The sequence below is a fragment of the Neodiprion fabricii genome, chromosome 2 (assembly GCF_021155785.1).
Source record: "Neodiprion fabricii isolate iyNeoFabr1 chromosome 2, iyNeoFabr1.1, whole genome shotgun sequence".
NCBI classification, from domain to species: domain Eukaryota; kingdom Metazoa; phylum Arthropoda; class Insecta; order Hymenoptera; family Diprionidae; genus Neodiprion; species Neodiprion fabricii.
Genome location: NC_060240.1, coordinates 1,319,423 through 1,335,674, shown reverse-complemented (window position 1 = coordinate 1,335,674; position 16,252 = coordinate 1,319,423). Strand labels below are relative to the sequence as shown.

The window sequence follows — 16,252 nt, the reverse complement described above, 5'->3', positions numbered from 1 at the left end:
TTTACGCCGAAGAGTAATGGGTTTTTAGCGACTTGTTTTATCAGCATCCCCACTAAAAATTCGAGTCTGCGAGTCTAAGTGTAATTCGCTTGACTTCCTCCCCTCCTCTCAGCTTACCCCAAAAAAGTGCTATCAGATGTCTAGATATTGTATCGCGAAACGTTGGAGTTATCAGTAATTCTGTCACTCTAGTCGAGGTAAGTAATCGTTCGCCCTTCTTACTACTCTTTCCGCGGTTGTACAGAAACAGGTATGTAATTATCACTATCAATTGCAATCTCTAATACAAAACTTGATCAGTAAATATAGAGAAGGGTGGACACTCATTTTCCTAATCCTGCCAGACCAGTCAAGAAAATGAGACGCCCTTCGGTTTGGCTGCTCTCCGTGGCGACAGCTGCGCTGCTAATTAACTCTGGAGATGCCTTCGGGTCCCGCAGTTTCTGGTTCGAAGGACTGCCGGATCCTCCAGCTGCCAGATCCGCCGGGACGCCAAGCATTGCGTGGATAGAGCAGCCAGTCGACCACTTCAATCCCCGTGATAATCGAACGTGGTCCATGGTGATTACAGAATACTCTTTGCGTACTATCACAGAGGAAAGAGTTCAAAAATAGAATTGGGGACCTTCTGCTACCCTGAGCGATGCAATTCAACTGGAAAAGCCTTTTGGAAGCCGCTCATTTCTTATTAGAACCCTTTCCTTCACTACGATTGACTCTAAGCCGCGAATAATGAGGTTCTTTCGCAGAGATACTACGAGAATGATCAGTTCCTTTCCGAATCGAATGCCCCAATCCTCATAATGATCGGTGGAGAGTGGGAAATCACTCCAGGGTGGCTGCGATCCGGTCAGATGTACAACCTTGCTTCGACTTATGGTGCGATGATGTACTATACGGAGCATCGATACTATGGTGAAAGTTATCCAACCAAGTAGGTATAACGTCTGCTGAAGAGATTAGCTGGCTCAAGAGAACTTTTTGTGAACTTTGTTCCACTCATTGATCATTACCATACTTTTATCTGGCCTGAATTTCAGAGGGTAAATAAGCACCGTCTCTCTCTATCTTAATATCCCAGAAAAATAGCAGCATTATTATGAGGCAAGTTGACCTCGGTGTAATTGGTGTGTTGTTTATGTTCGACCATGAAATTGCTTCGCTGTCGCAGTTCCGTATTATTAGGCTATCATCAAGCTCGTGATTTAATTAATGCAATTTACAGAATCGCAATACGGATATGATTTGACTGTCATGTGCCGCACATGATCTGACACTTGATGCGATGAGCCGAAGCTGAGTTTGATTGATTAAAAAAAATTATACTACGGGTACCGACCCGCGTTATCTAATCGTGTCAATCTTGTTGTTTAACGTAGACGAGGCCCTTGCAAGAATGAGATCGTAATGATTTAACCCAGATTGTTTTATAGATACATATTGTATACTTGTATCATATGCAGTGATAGATGCGATACGAATCTGTATTTATCAATGAATTCTTAATGCCTAATGAAACTCACAATTTTGATCCAAATTATTTCAACCGCAATTGAAAATGGATATGCAATTAAAGTACATTCCCGCAGTAACACGAGCTCCGAGAATCTGCAGTACCTAAACGTGGACCAGGCCCTAGCAGATCTGGCCTACTTCATCGAGATCGTGAAGAAACAGAGAAACCTTGAAAACAGTACGGTCGTGCTTTTCGGTGGTTCATACGCCGGAAACATGGCAGCTTGGGCTCGAATAAAATACCCTCATCTGATAAAGGTTGCTCTGCCTATAAAATTATCATTTTTATTTAACTGATAAATATTAACATCCCTTTGACATTGTTGACAGGGTGCTCTGGCCAGCAGCGCTCCCATTCTTGCGAAAGCTGACTTTTACGGTAAGCCCTCCAACTCGACCACTTCAGATCGTCTCAATCTACCTTACAATTGTTTCAGAATACTACGAGGTTGTCACGGTGGCTTTGTCCAGGTACAGTACTCAGTGCTCTGTAGATGTAAACGACGCCTTCCTGGCCGTGGAAGAGCTACTGCAAACCAGCACCGGTCCCGAGACGCTGAAGAGATTTTTCAAGTAGGTGACAACCGAAGCCGTGCTTTTTATTTCCTTCCAATTCAAATATTACATCTTATTCCTCTTTCGAATTTGCAGCCTCTGTAACGACATCGATACGTCTTCCTGGCAAGATGTGGCTTCCCTGTTGAACACGCTTGCCGGGGTGAGTAGGTGGAAACAAATACAACGAGAGTTCTGGATACAGATTCCCATGCTGACATTTACCAACACTTAGTCAAGACACAAACCTTTTTCCAGAATCTTTCAGGGCGAGGGTTATTCACACTCTGATGAATAAGGTCGGACAGCTAAATGATCGGAATGAAGATAAAATCAATTAGAGTGCAAATGCACCCCATCCTCGAACGTTTTAAAGAAAGGTTTGTATGTTGGCAAAGTGTTGATAAACGTCAGTATGGGAACATGTATCCAGAACTCTCCTTGTATCCCTAATAAGATACCCGTAACATATGTGTTGCGATCTCGTTTAAATTCGGCAGGTTTTCGCTGGAGTCGTTCAGTACGACGCGGTTGATTCCACGGGGCAGTCGAGCGTCGGAAGGATGTGCGACGTTATGACGGCGACGTATCTAGGCTCGCCTCTCCAGCGTTTGGCGTACTTGACGAGCTGGTCCACCTGCGTCGACACCAGCTACGCGAGCTTGGTTGAGGCCTACATCAACGAGGACTGGAACTCTTATGCAGCTACCAGTGCAAGTCAGTATATAATTACTGCAGTATGCGCAATGACGCGATAGCCTGAGTTAAACATGTCTTCAATTTCCAGTGCGGCCATGGTACTACCAAACATGTACCGAGTACGGCTACTACCAAACGGCAAACTCCGACAAGTCCGTCTTTGGCACCCTGTTTCAGATTGAATTCTTCACCGAACTCTGCAAAGACCTCTACGGTGACTAGTGAGTCGGACGACGTAACTCGATTGATTCTTATCTTGGAACCGAAAATGGCAGATCTCTTTAATCGTTTACCGTGTCGATTTTCAGCTACAACGAGTATCTCCTCGACTCCGCCGTCACCAGGACGAATATCGTATACGGTGGGCTTAGACCGGAGGTGACAAACGTTATATTTACGAACGGAGATCTCGACCCTTGGCACGCTCTCTCGGTCCTCGAGGATCTGAACGAGTCGTCACCAGCAATTCTGGTTATGGGTAAGAGCAAGCGTTCAGGTTCACGATCATGAGCGGGCTGCTGTTTCGCAATTGTATGTTTAAAAAATATTGTGCAATGTATGTACAAACGTGGCTGTTCATATCATTGCGCTACCTCGACCCGCAAAGTTAATTCTTAATCTGATCGAACAGGAACCTCTCACTGCCAAGATCTCTACAGCGACCTCTCAACGGACTCCGCAGAGATGACCGCAGCCAAGGCCAGAGTCCGTGAACTAGTTGGCCAATGGTTATCCTAAGCCCTTTCTTCCTTTTCTATCGGCACTCCCTGGCACGATTTTTCGGCTTATCGTTATACATCTTACAATTTGATTTTTCTGTTATACATTGCAAAAGAATGTAAAGCTTAATAAACGTTGAAAGAAGTTGAAGAGTAATAAATTTCTGTTCGACTGAGTACAAAGAAGATCATCCTCTAGTGGTCGGAGAAGAAACACTGAATTAATGTGAAATAATAATAAGTCATGACGATTAAGTAGGTGGGTCAAGAAAGTTTTAAAGACACACCGTTGGAAGAAAAAAATCTTTTATTAAATCTAAAAACATATGTAAAAACACATTAAGTCGTTGTATTAAATTCTAAGCCTAATTTTACCGCGCTTCACGGAGCGAGACTTCTGTACAAATGCTTGTCCGGTGTGCTGCGATAAGCATTAATTATAATTCCACGGTAGAACGATGATATCTAGAGCCAAAAGAACGTACGTAACACTACTGCTATCACGCCAACGTTATAAACATACCTGTAATTACCATCTTATAACACAACAGTGTCAAGTTCGTTCCCAATTTACCGACCGATGCAATGTTCCGAGGATCTATTTGGCCCTTCCCTACTCGTGAATCCAACTAACGAAAAAGTAACGATTTTACTCGTTAGTTCTTCGTCATGATGTATGAAAAATCAATTGTTAGCGTCTAAGATGTTACGGTGCTACAGCGTGAGTGTATCTTTTGATTTTATGAAAACCGTGGCTTTCTTTTGCTTTTCTTTACGTCAGTGAGCGAACTCCTCCCGTACTATATTTACTATTATGTGCAGCAATTTTTGGCGTCGACCCGACGCGGCGAAGCTAAGGCATGTCCTCCTATCTCATATAATGTTATAAGGTACAATAAAAATGATATACAATTGTGATCCGTGAAAAACAACAAACTTAAAAAATATGATAATAACTCGTGTGATGTAAGTCTAACAACATTGTACCTTCCCTAGTCTACTTCAAGCTTACGGAACGACCCCGTTATCCCTTGTATCGAGTCGCCAGAACCAACTGCGGCACAACCGAAGCCCTGCTTCAGGGCCGACACTGCACCTTCCCTTGCCTTCTCGGAAAACATTTCCAGACGGACCCTCATCTTGTCGTGACTCAGGAGTGTGGGTCGAAGGGCAACGAGCTCCTTCCTCCATAGGTCTGAAATGTCATGAAATTATACAACTCTAGAAGAATCGAACGAACTCTATGTTGAATTAAGATTGAAACTCTCGGGAGAAATTGGCCTCACCGATCATCTCCTTCATGGGCATGGTGCCACCGTACTCCTTCGGGAGGATACTCGTGTCCATCTTTTTGTTCGAAGCATCATTAAGGCTGGTGTAGATGTTGACACGCTTCTTGATCTTCTCCGATATCAGCGACATTCCAAAGTCCAGAGCGAACTTGACGGATGAATGGATGTTGATGGCATTTATCTCCTTGTGCCGCATCGGAATCGTACGCTGTGTTATCGGAAACAATTATTGAATCTTATAATCTTACACCCGGAGGTAGAGGAACGCAGAGAGAAGAGTCGGAACGAACAGTACCTCGCCGTTCTTAACTATGCGGACTGCTTCCTTGGGGGTGAACAGAGTCAAGTGTGGAAAGCTGACCCCGGCACCATCGGCAAAATGCACAAAGCCTCGCACCTGGCTTTCCTCGTCCTCCATTAGCGCCTCGTAAGTTATCGCGTGGATGCGGCACATGTCAGCGTTGTTGTATTTATACGGGTCGAAAACCCCTGCGTCGGAAAATAAACGGCCAGCAGGATAAGACGATTTCTCGAACATGGTTAAACAGATTCAACAACAAACAAAAGAAGAGACTGATTCGTACCTGGTCTCGCGACGATCACTCGACGTCCCTTCCTGTCGCGACCGGGAACCGCAAAGAGGTACCTGCAGTGTGAATTAATGTTAATGTCTGGTCGGTAAATTAGCGGTTATTGCCAAGTATTAGCTAAAATTTCTATTCGTTTCCCTGTCTGAAAATGAACATTTGGAAATATGGGAAAAGCTACTTCGGTACCAATTACGGAAGGAACTTTTGGAATTAAATTGCAGTGACGCTAATCGCGCAGACCACCTACCCAAGCGCCAAGAGATCCTCGAGGACTGGATCAATGATGTCCAGATTGTTGAAAGCCGGGTGGTAAACTTGTCTGAGCAACAGGTATCGTTCAATGGCCTCCTGGGCCATGGGAACGCTGTACTTTTTGCACCTCAGGAACTTCAAGAGAAACTGACTATCTGTAAAAGGGTAGATGCGAAGAGGGAAATGAATAACGTGATCGTTCAGATTATCGTAAAAATTCAGTAGGACAAAAGTAAGCAAACGCAACAAACATTCCACAAGCTGTCTTACCAAGACGACAGTTCTCGATCCTGGGATTGAGCTTGATCCATTCTCTGATCTGCCTCAGTGCCTGGTCCCTGGAGTTCTTGTCTTCCCGAAGTTCCTGCTTCGCGACCTCCTGCGTTTCCCTAGACAGGGTGCAAACGTACTCATCCTCAGGGGTTACCCACTCGACGACCACCATTGTTCCGGAGTTTGACGGTGCTTTTGGAATATCGGCGCTTGGAGTTGGACGATTAGCTGTCAGGCTGAAAGTATAATGGAACATTGATATTAAGACTACTGTCTCATCGACCACGAGCTGAGTCAATTTGTGCACGCCTACGGAAGTGGCATTTGCGATATAATGCAGAGGCACTGGCCCCAAAAGACCTACTTTGAAGCGGGCATCAGGTCCTGTTTTACCGCAGAACGAGTCGACTTTCTCTTTCCCGAAGGGAATGCCGCGGCATGTGCATGGCGAGTCTCGATGTGTATTAACAGAGTCCAGTTTACGACCCAAGGACAGGTACGAAAACACTTGGCGAAAAGTCCCGATAACGGGCCTGCTGACACTTTTACTCTACCAGGGCTTGCCGATTTTTAATGACGTACGGAGCACGATTTACACGCGAATTACTAACTAGGAAATGAAAGTCCATCACCTATGCAAGAAGGTCTAGGCTGAGTATATTACTGAGCATCAGTCACAGTGATGTAACATCCCCTGAGCAATTCATGCATAATGTCCGCGAAGGTTATATGCAAAGGAAATTTCATGCCAAATGGCGCATGCAATACCATGAAAAAGAACAAGTGCCTCGGAAATTTCACTCCAGAATTTCTTCTCTCAATTTCTAACGCGGTAACGGATATGAATCTAAAATTACAATTCAACCAACAAAGGGGTCTCAAGTTCTCGTGCACGTCAAAATCGAATACTTATTCTGGTTTCATCAAGAAAAAGGAAATCGAAAACAGCAAATCACATACGACCCAATTACACTTGCATACGTAATCTTTACAGGATAATTGCGCAATTCCGACAGTAAAATGCATCCTGCAACGACGCGTGGACTGTCAGCGAAGTACGAGAACAATGATAGCGTGTAAAAATTAACTGTTACGTGCTTCATTCATATGGTCTAGGGTACCTCGTGGTATTTTCGAAAGAAGACACGCTCAGCAGGCCTTAAACGCACGCACTATTCACGTAATATGCACTGCGGCGGGTAAAATATACCTACATATGAATAATCCCGTAACCGCTTGGGCTGATATAATATCTGTTGATTGTCGAATTGTGCAACAACTTTCTCCCGGATTATACAACCGCTTATGCTATAGACGTTTGTTCCACACGTCTCATATATACTCTCACGTGCGCGTCCGTCGGCAAATGCATAACCGCACCTAGACGTTTTCGCGTGTATTTTTTTTTTCTTTCATTTTTCTCTCTATCCTTCTTTCCCTTTCCGCATGATGAAACACTCGACTGGACCACGCAACACCTGACAAAGAAGGCACGCACCCGATCCCGTATATAAATTTCTCGACGCTAACTTCGAAAATTATCATCTCAAAGCGGAGAGCGACTCTTGCCTTTTCGGCAACAATCCAATCGGCCGTCTCCTCAATCATGCAACAATACTGTCCCAGCTTTCGCCTGAATCTTCAACTATTTTCTATGCTATTGGTTTTTTTTTCGTTTGTTCAAAAAATCAACTTTAACGTAACTTAATTACAATCCGAGCCATTAACTAAACCGCATTTTGCTACTCTCATCTTGTTGGGCCACCACCCTAAGCTCACGGCGACGATGCCGTGTGGGATTACATCATTGTTACGCGTTAATCTATTCCGAAGCCCTAACTTGCGGTCTCTAATACTTTCTACGCGGAAGCAGGTAACATGCCCTACTTAAAAAATCGTGACCCACATTCTCCGGACAAGGATTGAGTTCATTGCAGCGTTTATAAAGAACGAATTAATTAAGCGCGATCATTAATCATGATTCAAGGAAGCTACACCTCTGATGCGCTTTGTGACATCAATTAGGCACCTTGAAGGCGTAATGAAGGCCTTATTGGACAGAAAATCGGAAGGGATACTCTGGGATACTCTGTAAGTGTGATAAGACCATGGTGGATTAGACGGAACGTCAACAATCGGTATCGTTATTCGATGCACACCGATTGACGCAGAATGTGGGCGCATTATGATGCAGGATACATCGTCTTAATTCAAATAGTCGCATTGTTTCGTGATTCGATTGCGAATTGATTTCGCCCTATGACGTTCATGCAGACATCGATTATTCGACAACGGTGAATAATTTATTAAACTGCCGTCAGGTACCAAAGGCTGTGATGTGCGATCAGCTCTACATTAATGGCTTCGAATCGTATGCTATTCATACGCATGGATGGTATCGCTTCATGCATGTATTGCGGTACTTTAGTCACGATTCTGCAGACAGCCGGTCTCGATTACGCAACCCATTAAACGGCCCGTGGTTGAATTTGCATGTTTCCGTAATAGATATCCACGAAGATGAGACTGGGCGAATGTCTTTGAGTGTAGAGAAAAGATTTCTTTAAAAAAATAAAACGCAGTTACAGGCTTGTTTACATTCGACTAGTTTTCTCAAACAAACCCATCTCTCTTGATGTTAACAATGTTTCACATCAAGCGATTAAATTGCTTCGATGTATTGAATAGCTTTTGATCACACTCTTTTCGTACTTGAAACAAAAATCTTTTTTCGGATCAAACGAATCGACCTCTATTCTTGATCTATATGGTTGTGATGAAAATCGTTTGTATCGTTGGACAAAATCACGATTCTTAATGAATAAAGGCAAAAGACCGTCTTGGGAAAGGTACCAAAATTTTCTTCGAAACACGTTTATATTTATAAAACAAATACTGACAATTAATTTTCTTCCTTTCGAAATTCTCATGTAGGACAAAACGTTTCATCTTCTACGTTCATAATCCGTCAGTAAAACATCACTGATCATAAAATGTCGACTACAGCGAATCACAGTGAAAAAGTGAAGCAAAAAAAGGCAGATTACGCACATCGTATATCACACACGAGATTTGAACTGTCATACGGTATCGTCACGTTGGCCGTACTACTTCTATGTACCAAATAACGATATCCCGAAGGTGGCGATAAAATATTAGCAAATACTGAAAAATCACACCCCCCTGTACTGGTACATCACACTCACGGTTGTAAAAAATGAACCGATGAACAAGTAACGATTGTGGAAGATGATGCCGGAGGTGAAACTATGATATGCAAGACATGCCAGTATGGAACGTGCTTATCTATATTTTTCTCCCAGTGTTCACCTACCTCGTAACGCGCACTTTGACTTCGAAGGAACTTCGTAGCGAGTAGGAAGCGACTGCCTCTTTCGCGGGCACGCTGGACTCCTTTTATAATTTACCGGACTCGCCACCTTTCTTTCTTCCTACCCAGCTTTGGTGAAGCCTTCCTATCCGCGGTGCGGGGAGCAAATATGTAGTAATTCGCTCTTCCAACTGGAGACTTAGCCAACACAAGCTCAGCTCCGTCGTAATTTACGGACACTTGGCCATACCGATTACGTATTCTCCTTATTACCCGTCGTCCGTTACCCTCGCACGTAAACATTTACACTTGTGTTACCGGTTTATTACCTGCCTTTGCCTCCTAGGGCAGCATTGTGCTCACCGCGTTTCCACCAGTCGGTTTAAGCATACTAATACATACTTGTTATGAAAATCTTTGACATAAATTCTGACACGCTGACTCAACCGGTCGTCGAAGTTTTAGCTAAGCAAGCATTAATTATTATCGTTTCACGGAGATTTACACCTAAAATTCAATACTCAATCCAATTCCTGCAACAAGAATATAACCTTACGCCTAAGTAGCGGCAACTTGATTCGCGTCGATGTTAAACTGGTCCAAGCTCCTGCGTCACTTCCGTTCTCCAATAAGGGGCTTCATCCGGGCACCCGATTCCGAGTTTTTAAACAAGGTAGTATAAATTTCTTTTTACGGAGATACCGTGTTTGGATTTCAACTGATACGAAATCAACGTTCGTGCATTATTTTTTCTTCTAACATTCGGTATTTTCACGTTCCGCAGCTTTGCTCTTGACATAACAATCGTACTGCAATGCGGAAGCGAGAATCGGTTTTACGTTTCCGTATTTTCTTGTAATAAATTTGGGAAAGCTGTAATGATTAGAGAATTGAAAAAAAAAACAAAAAAAAAATAGATCGCAGCAACGTCTGGTCCGAATAAAAACCTGTGGGAGAATCCACCCTCGTATCGAATGTCGCAAGAGCGGAAACAGGCCGAATGATTACGAGTTTGAGTAGCATAATCGTTGCATGCGTAATATACGCGTTAGGTCAGCCTGTCTGCCACGCACAATATGGACTTGCCCACGTATCTACATTACAAATCTTACGAACATAGGATCCTCGGTTACGTGGATATTATAAACTCGTGCATGTGGATCATGGGTTTCTTTTTTATTACGCTAGCAATATACTAGTCCGGGTTACCTAATCATTATAACACTGGAATGGACATATCATTTAAGTATGGAGGTACGGAGTAACAGCGTCAAATGACGGTGAAAGTTGACCGATGCACCGTTAAAATCTCCCATCACATTTTACTCGACGCTAAGATCGGATGATCCTGATTATAGTTAAATTAAACACGATCAGAAGTTTTGGGAGTTCAAACCCGATACAGAAATCCATGAGGTGGCTTCGAAGCAGCCTTCAAGAGGATTTGAAATCACTTCGATCGCAAATTGTCCCTCCAAAATAAATCGAATGGAACTACCGACAGCAGGGTGGTTTGTATATCAGATAAGAATTAGAAACTCAAAACGCCGTATACTGAATTATCTACGGTTATACAGATCGATTTTGATCTCATTGATAATCGCAGAGCATATACGCAAAGACGTACGTTGAGAAAAGGCCTTATTGACACCTCGGTATAAATTCGATGGGTAATTATACTATGCGCGAATGGAATTCGCTCCTGCACAAGGCGCGAGTAACCGAATAATCATTCTGCTACGTCTTTATATTCACGGTCAGGTTTTCTGCAGACTGCTGATCGTCGCGTTAGTTGTAACAATTAAGTAACATGCGTAGACAAGGCAGACGGGAGGGAAATTGGCATGCAAAACAAAGTCTGCACTCTTATGAATTAGTCAAATCGTTTCTCATTATCAAGTCCTGCTGCCCATTCCGATCTCGATTTAAAATCATTCAGCAAGCTCAATTGGGCACGCAGATTTTGCTTTTGAAACGTGTACTCGAACCTTGTAACCTTCAGTTTGTGTCTGTTATACAAAACGTCATTGATCATCATCAAGCGTCAAGTAATCGATCATAGTTAAGTCACAAGCGATGAACAGCTGCGATCGAAAGCCTTTTCAAATCTAAGGGTCGATTATTTGAAAATTACGTAATTCCGGGTCTTATGAGAGAAAATCTTAGATCCATGTGAACTGTACATCCTAAAAGTACCGTACTCGTTTACTTCTGCCACATGATATCGGTACATATATATGAACAGTTTGTTTTGCCATCCGTTTTCTTTCCGATGGTTTGAGAAGCTGGTTTGGACGAAGTGGTAAGTAAATATCAACTTGATTCACGCAACATAAATTGTGACCGCTTATTACCAAAATTAACTGCCTGGAGAAATTTCTCGGGCGACTTGGAGAAAAGGGTTGATCCTTATTATGGCGCAAAAAAGACCAAGTATAATTGAATTACCGCGATCGAGATTAGCATATCGGATGACAGTGACGTGAAATTAGGTGACTGGAGCCGCGGGCTTCTCTGGCGATCTGATATAACAGGCTATGGACAATTAGGATCTTGGTACATAGATAAATACTGGTCGAATTTCCGGGGTGGCTAAACTGCGCGATTATGTTAGACCGTCTCTATCTATACCAATAGACCTTTACGCATGATATGACTAGGCGACGTTATTCAACTGATTGTGAGCAATAAAAATTACGTTACTCTAGCTCTCGAATCGCTCGAAGTGAAAGGTTCGCGAATATTATTCTAGGTATGCGTGCACCCGGTTCTTTCTTTCTCGGTCCTTGAAATATCCATTCGGGCTTGAATCTCGTTATTTTTATACATACCGGCACGGTATCTCTGTCCGAATGAAAAATAAAAAATTGCAAAAAATATAAATTGCAATATTTACGACTAACATAACACGCGAGTTGAATCTGAAGGCTCGTTAGCGTCTTAATTTCCGCCTTGCGAACTTCCAGTTTCTTTACGGGAGATTCTTTGTACATTGCATCAATCTTACGCGACTAAATTTTGAAGGAAATAGCGTTTATACTTGAGCTAGATAATGACGAGTAACTGTTGAGGTAACCAAGTAATGGGTACGGAACGCAATGATTGGTTTAAAAAAAGTGACGTTTTATTTATAAGAATCGATATTGTATTGTCGATAACAAACAACTTAGTTCACAGCTATACTTAAACTTTGCTTAGAAATGTCTTTTATCACTCTTTATGATGCGCACACGCAGTATCAGTATAATATCACCTAAATTCTATTTAGAAAATGTACCCAAAAATATAATAATTGTACAATCTCTATGTTAAATAGACCACACATTCGCCATTTTTTTTAGTAGTAACTTCTTTCCAATTCGTCTCGTTCGGTTTCACACAAACATGAGGTGGATAAATTTCTCACAATCGCGTTAAATCAGGCAGGAATTCTTAACAAGTTGTATACTTATATTAGTTATATTAAAATTCCAAGTCTTTGACAATTGAGCAACGTACTTTAATTTACTACTTACAATTAGTGCATATTGGATCGTGAATTGAAAGAAACTGATCAAGATATTTAAACGTTGTTGAGTACGTGGTGCTGAATAATAAACGGTTATTACTAATTTCTATAATTATAATTAGACGGAAGCTCGAACACTTTTTGTGAAATCCTTGATACGCTTTGGCACAATGCTTTCTATGGATAAACTGATAATTTGGAAAAAAAACGCCGAAAAATATCTTAATAACGGACACAGAATTAAGAAGACCTACGCGGCTCAAGTAACGAAAAATATTGTTCTTCAAAAGTTTGAAATATATCTAAGAAAAAATTATGCGTACGTCTTAACTGCAACGTAGAACCACCCTGACTTGCCATTATAACAATTTATTATCAATTTATACGTACTTGATTCTAATCATTAATTATGTAGCATCGAATCTTTGGTTAAATAATTGAACCTTCGTGTAAGCTTCCTTGCACCTGTTGTCGACAATTTTTAGACCGTTCTTAATGTGGTCGATTTCGCTGTCAGCAAGGATAAGATTCTGCGAGTATGTTCCCTGAACTCCACTACAAAAGGACCCTGACTTTTTTTTATCATATATATACCATATCTAGTCATTACCGAAGAGGCTATTCGATAATTTTTATCTGGTTACGAACGCCAAGATGCAGAATTTAAATTTCAGCGGAAATATTGCGTCAACGGCAGTTTTTTACGTTTCATGATTATAGGTTCTTTCATTCAAATGCCACAATGTCGTCGATGTCACTCACAGATAATAATGAGCCAAGAGTCAAGGTTATTTGCTTATTTTATTACGGGATAGTCGCTCATTGAGCTTCCACCAAATTCACGAATTCGAAAATAAGATTTTCCTAAGAATTCAGGAAAAAATACTAACATTAAAATTGTATAAATTAAAGCCATAATATCGACTTTTTCTTTCAAAGCAATTTAAAATGGTTCAAATCCTAATCGATTTCATTCCATCATGCCTAAATAAGCCACCGTGGAGTGCAAGATAAAGTATCCGCTAAAATTTTTTCCATTTCAAACCGATTTGAAATGAAGAATCGATATCTAAGCTCGGCAGTTACAATTTCAGTATTTTTTTATCTTGAATTTTCAGGAAAATCGTCATTGCTCACGATTATATAAATTTGATAAATCATCAATGTCCGACTATCTCGTAATGAAATCAACGAAAAGGCAGTGACTTTCAATTCAGCACATCGTTCCATAAAATTTCAATCTGAGTCTATACGTCAAGAACCCCGACTAATTTCGGCTATATGTAAGGAAAAAAAAAATTGAGATGTCTATTCATAAAAATCGTCAAACTGAAATCCCAGAAATTAAGAACTGGGCGATCCACACTGCGTAATAAATTTGTAAAAAATCAAAAAAATGAAAGAAAGTGAAAAATAATATCTAAACATCGATTTTTTTGTCAAATAATTGAACCTTCGCGTAAGCCCCCTTGCACCCACTGCCGGCAATTTCCAAACCGAGCCTAACGCGGCGAATTTCGTCAGCGGAAAGGGTGAGTTTCCGCTCTTTGGCGGCTTCGGCGATGCACCTGTCGACGTCATCGCTGCTGAGTGGTTCGAACGTGACGACATTGACGTTCAAATTTTTGCTCTTATAATAGTCCTGAATCTCTTTGGTACTCCTCGCGAGATCAACGGTGTGCTTAAGGTCGTCGTGGATTTCGTGAACGTTAATCACTTGGAGAATCAGCAGGCAGTAATTGCCCTGCGCTACCCGCGATGCCAATCGCGCCGCGAAATCTGACGCATCCGCGATGTCTCTGTTGCTCAAGTTCTCGATTACAATTAAATTGCATCCGCAGTCGGAGGGCAGCTCCCAAGCGTACCTCTCCATCGGCTGTAGGCGGGGGATGTAGTGGAAAACGTTTCTTCGGGCGGGAAAATTCTCGCTGATAATATGAGCTGCGTACGATTTCCCGATCCCCGTTCCTCCGATCAAAACGACGATCTTGAACCGGCTTGATTCCAGGGTCGTCAGCTGGACCCCGAGCTCCTGAACGGCCTTGGCCTGGCCGAAGACGCGGTTTTCCAACTCCCTTATCGTCTCGGCGGGGTCGAAACGCTGGACGCAGTCAAGGTCGTAAGACTCGTCCCGCGATATCGTTACTCCGGCAACGATCAGGGCGATGGGAAAAAGAACGAAGAATATCGTCTGCCAAAAATAGTAGAACCTGGTTTTCCTCCCTTGCGTTTCCGTCGCGGCGACTTCTTTCGAACGCACGAGAGACCGCAGCGTGGATTTCGTTCGTTGATAAGCGTCCGACCTCGTCAACCCCTCCGCCACAGGTTCCTCGGCTTCCGCGACTTCCTCGACTTCCGCTGCTTCGCGTCCGGTCGACGGACCCTCCCGGATGTTGGACAGCTTCGATTCCCTGAGGATGACCTTCGGCCGAACGTTGGAAGGCTCAGTCTCCTCCTCGTCGAGCTTTTCAGTCTTGATAGCTGACGGATCGAGGATGACGACGGGAATCGATGGCTCCGTGTAGCTGATCTCCTCGATTTCCATCGGCTCCTGACTTTCGTCCAGCGGTTTGTTAATCCTCATCGTAGCCCGACTTGTTATGCTTTTTACGGTCCGGGGAAGCGGCAGAATCACCTGGAATACGGCGCCGAATTCTTCTCGGCTCCCGCTCGTCGCGAGGTGGGCAAACCTGAGAAAACTCTGATCGATTATGGGTGCGTAGCAGTAAGCTGCGAGGACGCAATTCTGCCCGTAGGAGCGTTGCTGCGTCAGGGCCGGGAGTTTTCGGCGTTTCGACGAGTTCTTGGTGCTTTGATTTGTGTCGGCAGGCAGTCTTAGAGCCGCGAAATTACTCTCCATAACATCGAGGAGGATCTGAAAGGCCTCCTGCAACAAACGCGCAGGGTCGTCGTAACCGTTAACATAACCTCGTGCCGCTCAGAGCGCACATCATTTCAACCCTAGCCTAGCTCCCTCGGCTACTTCTTACTTCCGATATTCTGGGCCTGAAAACCCCGGCGTGCATTTCGTTTTCATACGTGGGATACTTATGGGTGTCCGCTTACGAAAAACACTTTTACCTGGCTGCAAGCCGCCTGAGGCTACTCTCGGTAAAGTCTATTAACACGCTTGACTATTTTATCTACAATTTGTTATACCAACACGGCCTAAACTGATTCTACGAATTCATACCGCACCGGCAACAACACAACCGCGAATTATTAAATACGTGACATGTTTCAAAGTTTCGTCCCAGAACAAATAAGAATCATGACTGGAACTCAACGTAAAGCTGAGCTACAGTTCTTATCTTGGCCGCAGTTATCGCTTCTATCATTACATGGTCGAAAGCACTGTTGTTCCTGTAAGTGTTTAGATTTTTCCAAATATAACATTGGCCATTTCCAATGAGGAAAATAACTGCTTATTCTTTTGCATTCGTATCTTTTAAAAATTTAAAGCTCCTTATTGTGATGGTCCCTTTGCGCCATGTTTTTTGGCTGCTTCGAAAGCGGAT

The 16,252-nt window shown here is 42.8% G+C and overlaps 3 protein-coding genes across 5 annotated transcripts; 1 reads left to right on the top strand and 2 right to left on the bottom strand.

Moving 5' to 3' along the window:
* Window positions 1–162: 162 nt before the first annotated feature.
* Window positions 163–4,108, top strand: LOC124175358 (thymus-specific serine protease-like). 2 transcript variants are annotated; one of them, XM_046555537.1, is made up of 11 exons: window positions 163–197; window positions 310–561; window positions 750–934; window positions 1,590–1,773; window positions 1,846–1,894; window positions 1,953–2,088; window positions 2,167–2,233; window positions 2,571–2,787; window positions 2,858–2,990; window positions 3,078–3,247; window positions 3,401–4,108. In XM_046555537.1, the coding sequence occupies exons 2-11, from the start codon at window positions 358–360 to the stop codon at window positions 3,505–3,507; spliced, it is 1,452 nt and encodes a 483-aa protein (XP_046411493.1). In that variant the 5' UTR covers window positions 163–197; window positions 310–357; the 3' UTR covers window positions 3,508–4,108. The 2 variants fall into 2 exon arrangements, with proteins under 2 accessions (XP_046411493.1, XP_046411491.1); XM_046555535.1 differs by lacking the exon at window positions 163–197 and adding an exon at window positions 241–250.
* Window positions 3,778–9,351, bottom strand: LOC124175371 (alpha-tocopherol transfer protein-like). Its single transcript, XM_046555571.1, has 7 exons — window positions 9,230–9,351; window positions 5,893–6,131; window positions 5,618–5,777; window positions 5,365–5,426; window positions 5,076–5,269; window positions 4,775–4,988; window positions 3,778–4,683 (listed from the first exon to the last, which is right to left on the bottom strand). Exons 2-7 carry the CDS (start codon window positions 6,065–6,067, stop codon window positions 4,481–4,483), a joined length of 1,008 nt encoding a protein of 335 aa, XP_046411527.1. The 5' UTR covers window positions 6,068–6,131; window positions 9,230–9,351; the 3' UTR covers window positions 3,778–4,480.
* A 2,977-nt stretch (window positions 9,352–12,328) lies between these two features.
* Window positions 12,329–16,117, bottom strand: LOC124175355. 2 transcript variants are annotated; one of them, XM_046555532.1, is made up of 2 exons: window positions 15,725–16,117; window positions 12,329–15,621 (listed from the first exon to the last, which is right to left on the bottom strand). In XM_046555532.1, exons 1-2 carry the CDS (start codon window positions 15,758–15,760, stop codon window positions 14,155–14,157), a joined length of 1,503 nt encoding a protein of 500 aa, XP_046411488.1. In that variant the 5' UTR covers window positions 15,761–16,117; the 3' UTR covers window positions 12,329–14,154. The 2 variants fall into 2 exon arrangements, with proteins under 2 accessions (XP_046411488.1, XP_046411489.1); XM_046555533.1 differs by having other exon boundaries at window positions 15,816–16,115.
* Between the last annotated feature and the right edge of the window lie 135 nt (window positions 16,118–16,252).

Bases quoted from the DNA above. Each gene is read 5' to 3' on its own strand.
- LOC124175371 (XM_046555571.1), bottom strand. From the start codon at position 6,067: ATGGTGGTCGTCGAGTGGGTAACCCCTGAGGATGAGTACGTTTGCACC. The intron at 5,427-5,617 runs GTAGGTGGTCTG...TTCACACTGCAG, and splicing joins GAGGATCTCTTGGCGCTTGG to GTACCTCTTTGCGGTTCCCG. The intron at 4,989-5,075 runs GTACTGTTCGTT...CCGATAACACAG, and splicing joins GCATAGTTAAGAACGGCGAG to CGTACGATTCCGATGCGGCA.
- LOC124175355 (XM_046555532.1), bottom strand. From the start codon at position 15,760: ATGCACGCCGGGGTTTTCAGGCCCAGAATATCGGAA. The intron at 15,622-15,724 runs GTAAGAAGTAGC...CGTTTGTTGCAG, and splicing joins TCAGGCCCAGAATATCGGAA to GAGGCCTTTCAGATCCTCCT.
- LOC124175358 (XM_046555537.1), top strand. From the start codon at position 358: ATGAGACGCCCTTCGGTTTGGCTGCTCTCCGTGGCGACAGCTGCGCTG. The intron at 1,774-1,845 runs GTTGCTCTGCCT...CATTGTTGACAG, and splicing joins AATACCCTCATCTGATAAAG to GGTGCTCTGGCCAGCAGCGC. The intron at 2,788-2,857 runs GTCAGTATATAA...TTCAATTTCCAG, and splicing joins TTATGCAGCTACCAGTGCAA to TGCGGCCATGGTACTACCAA.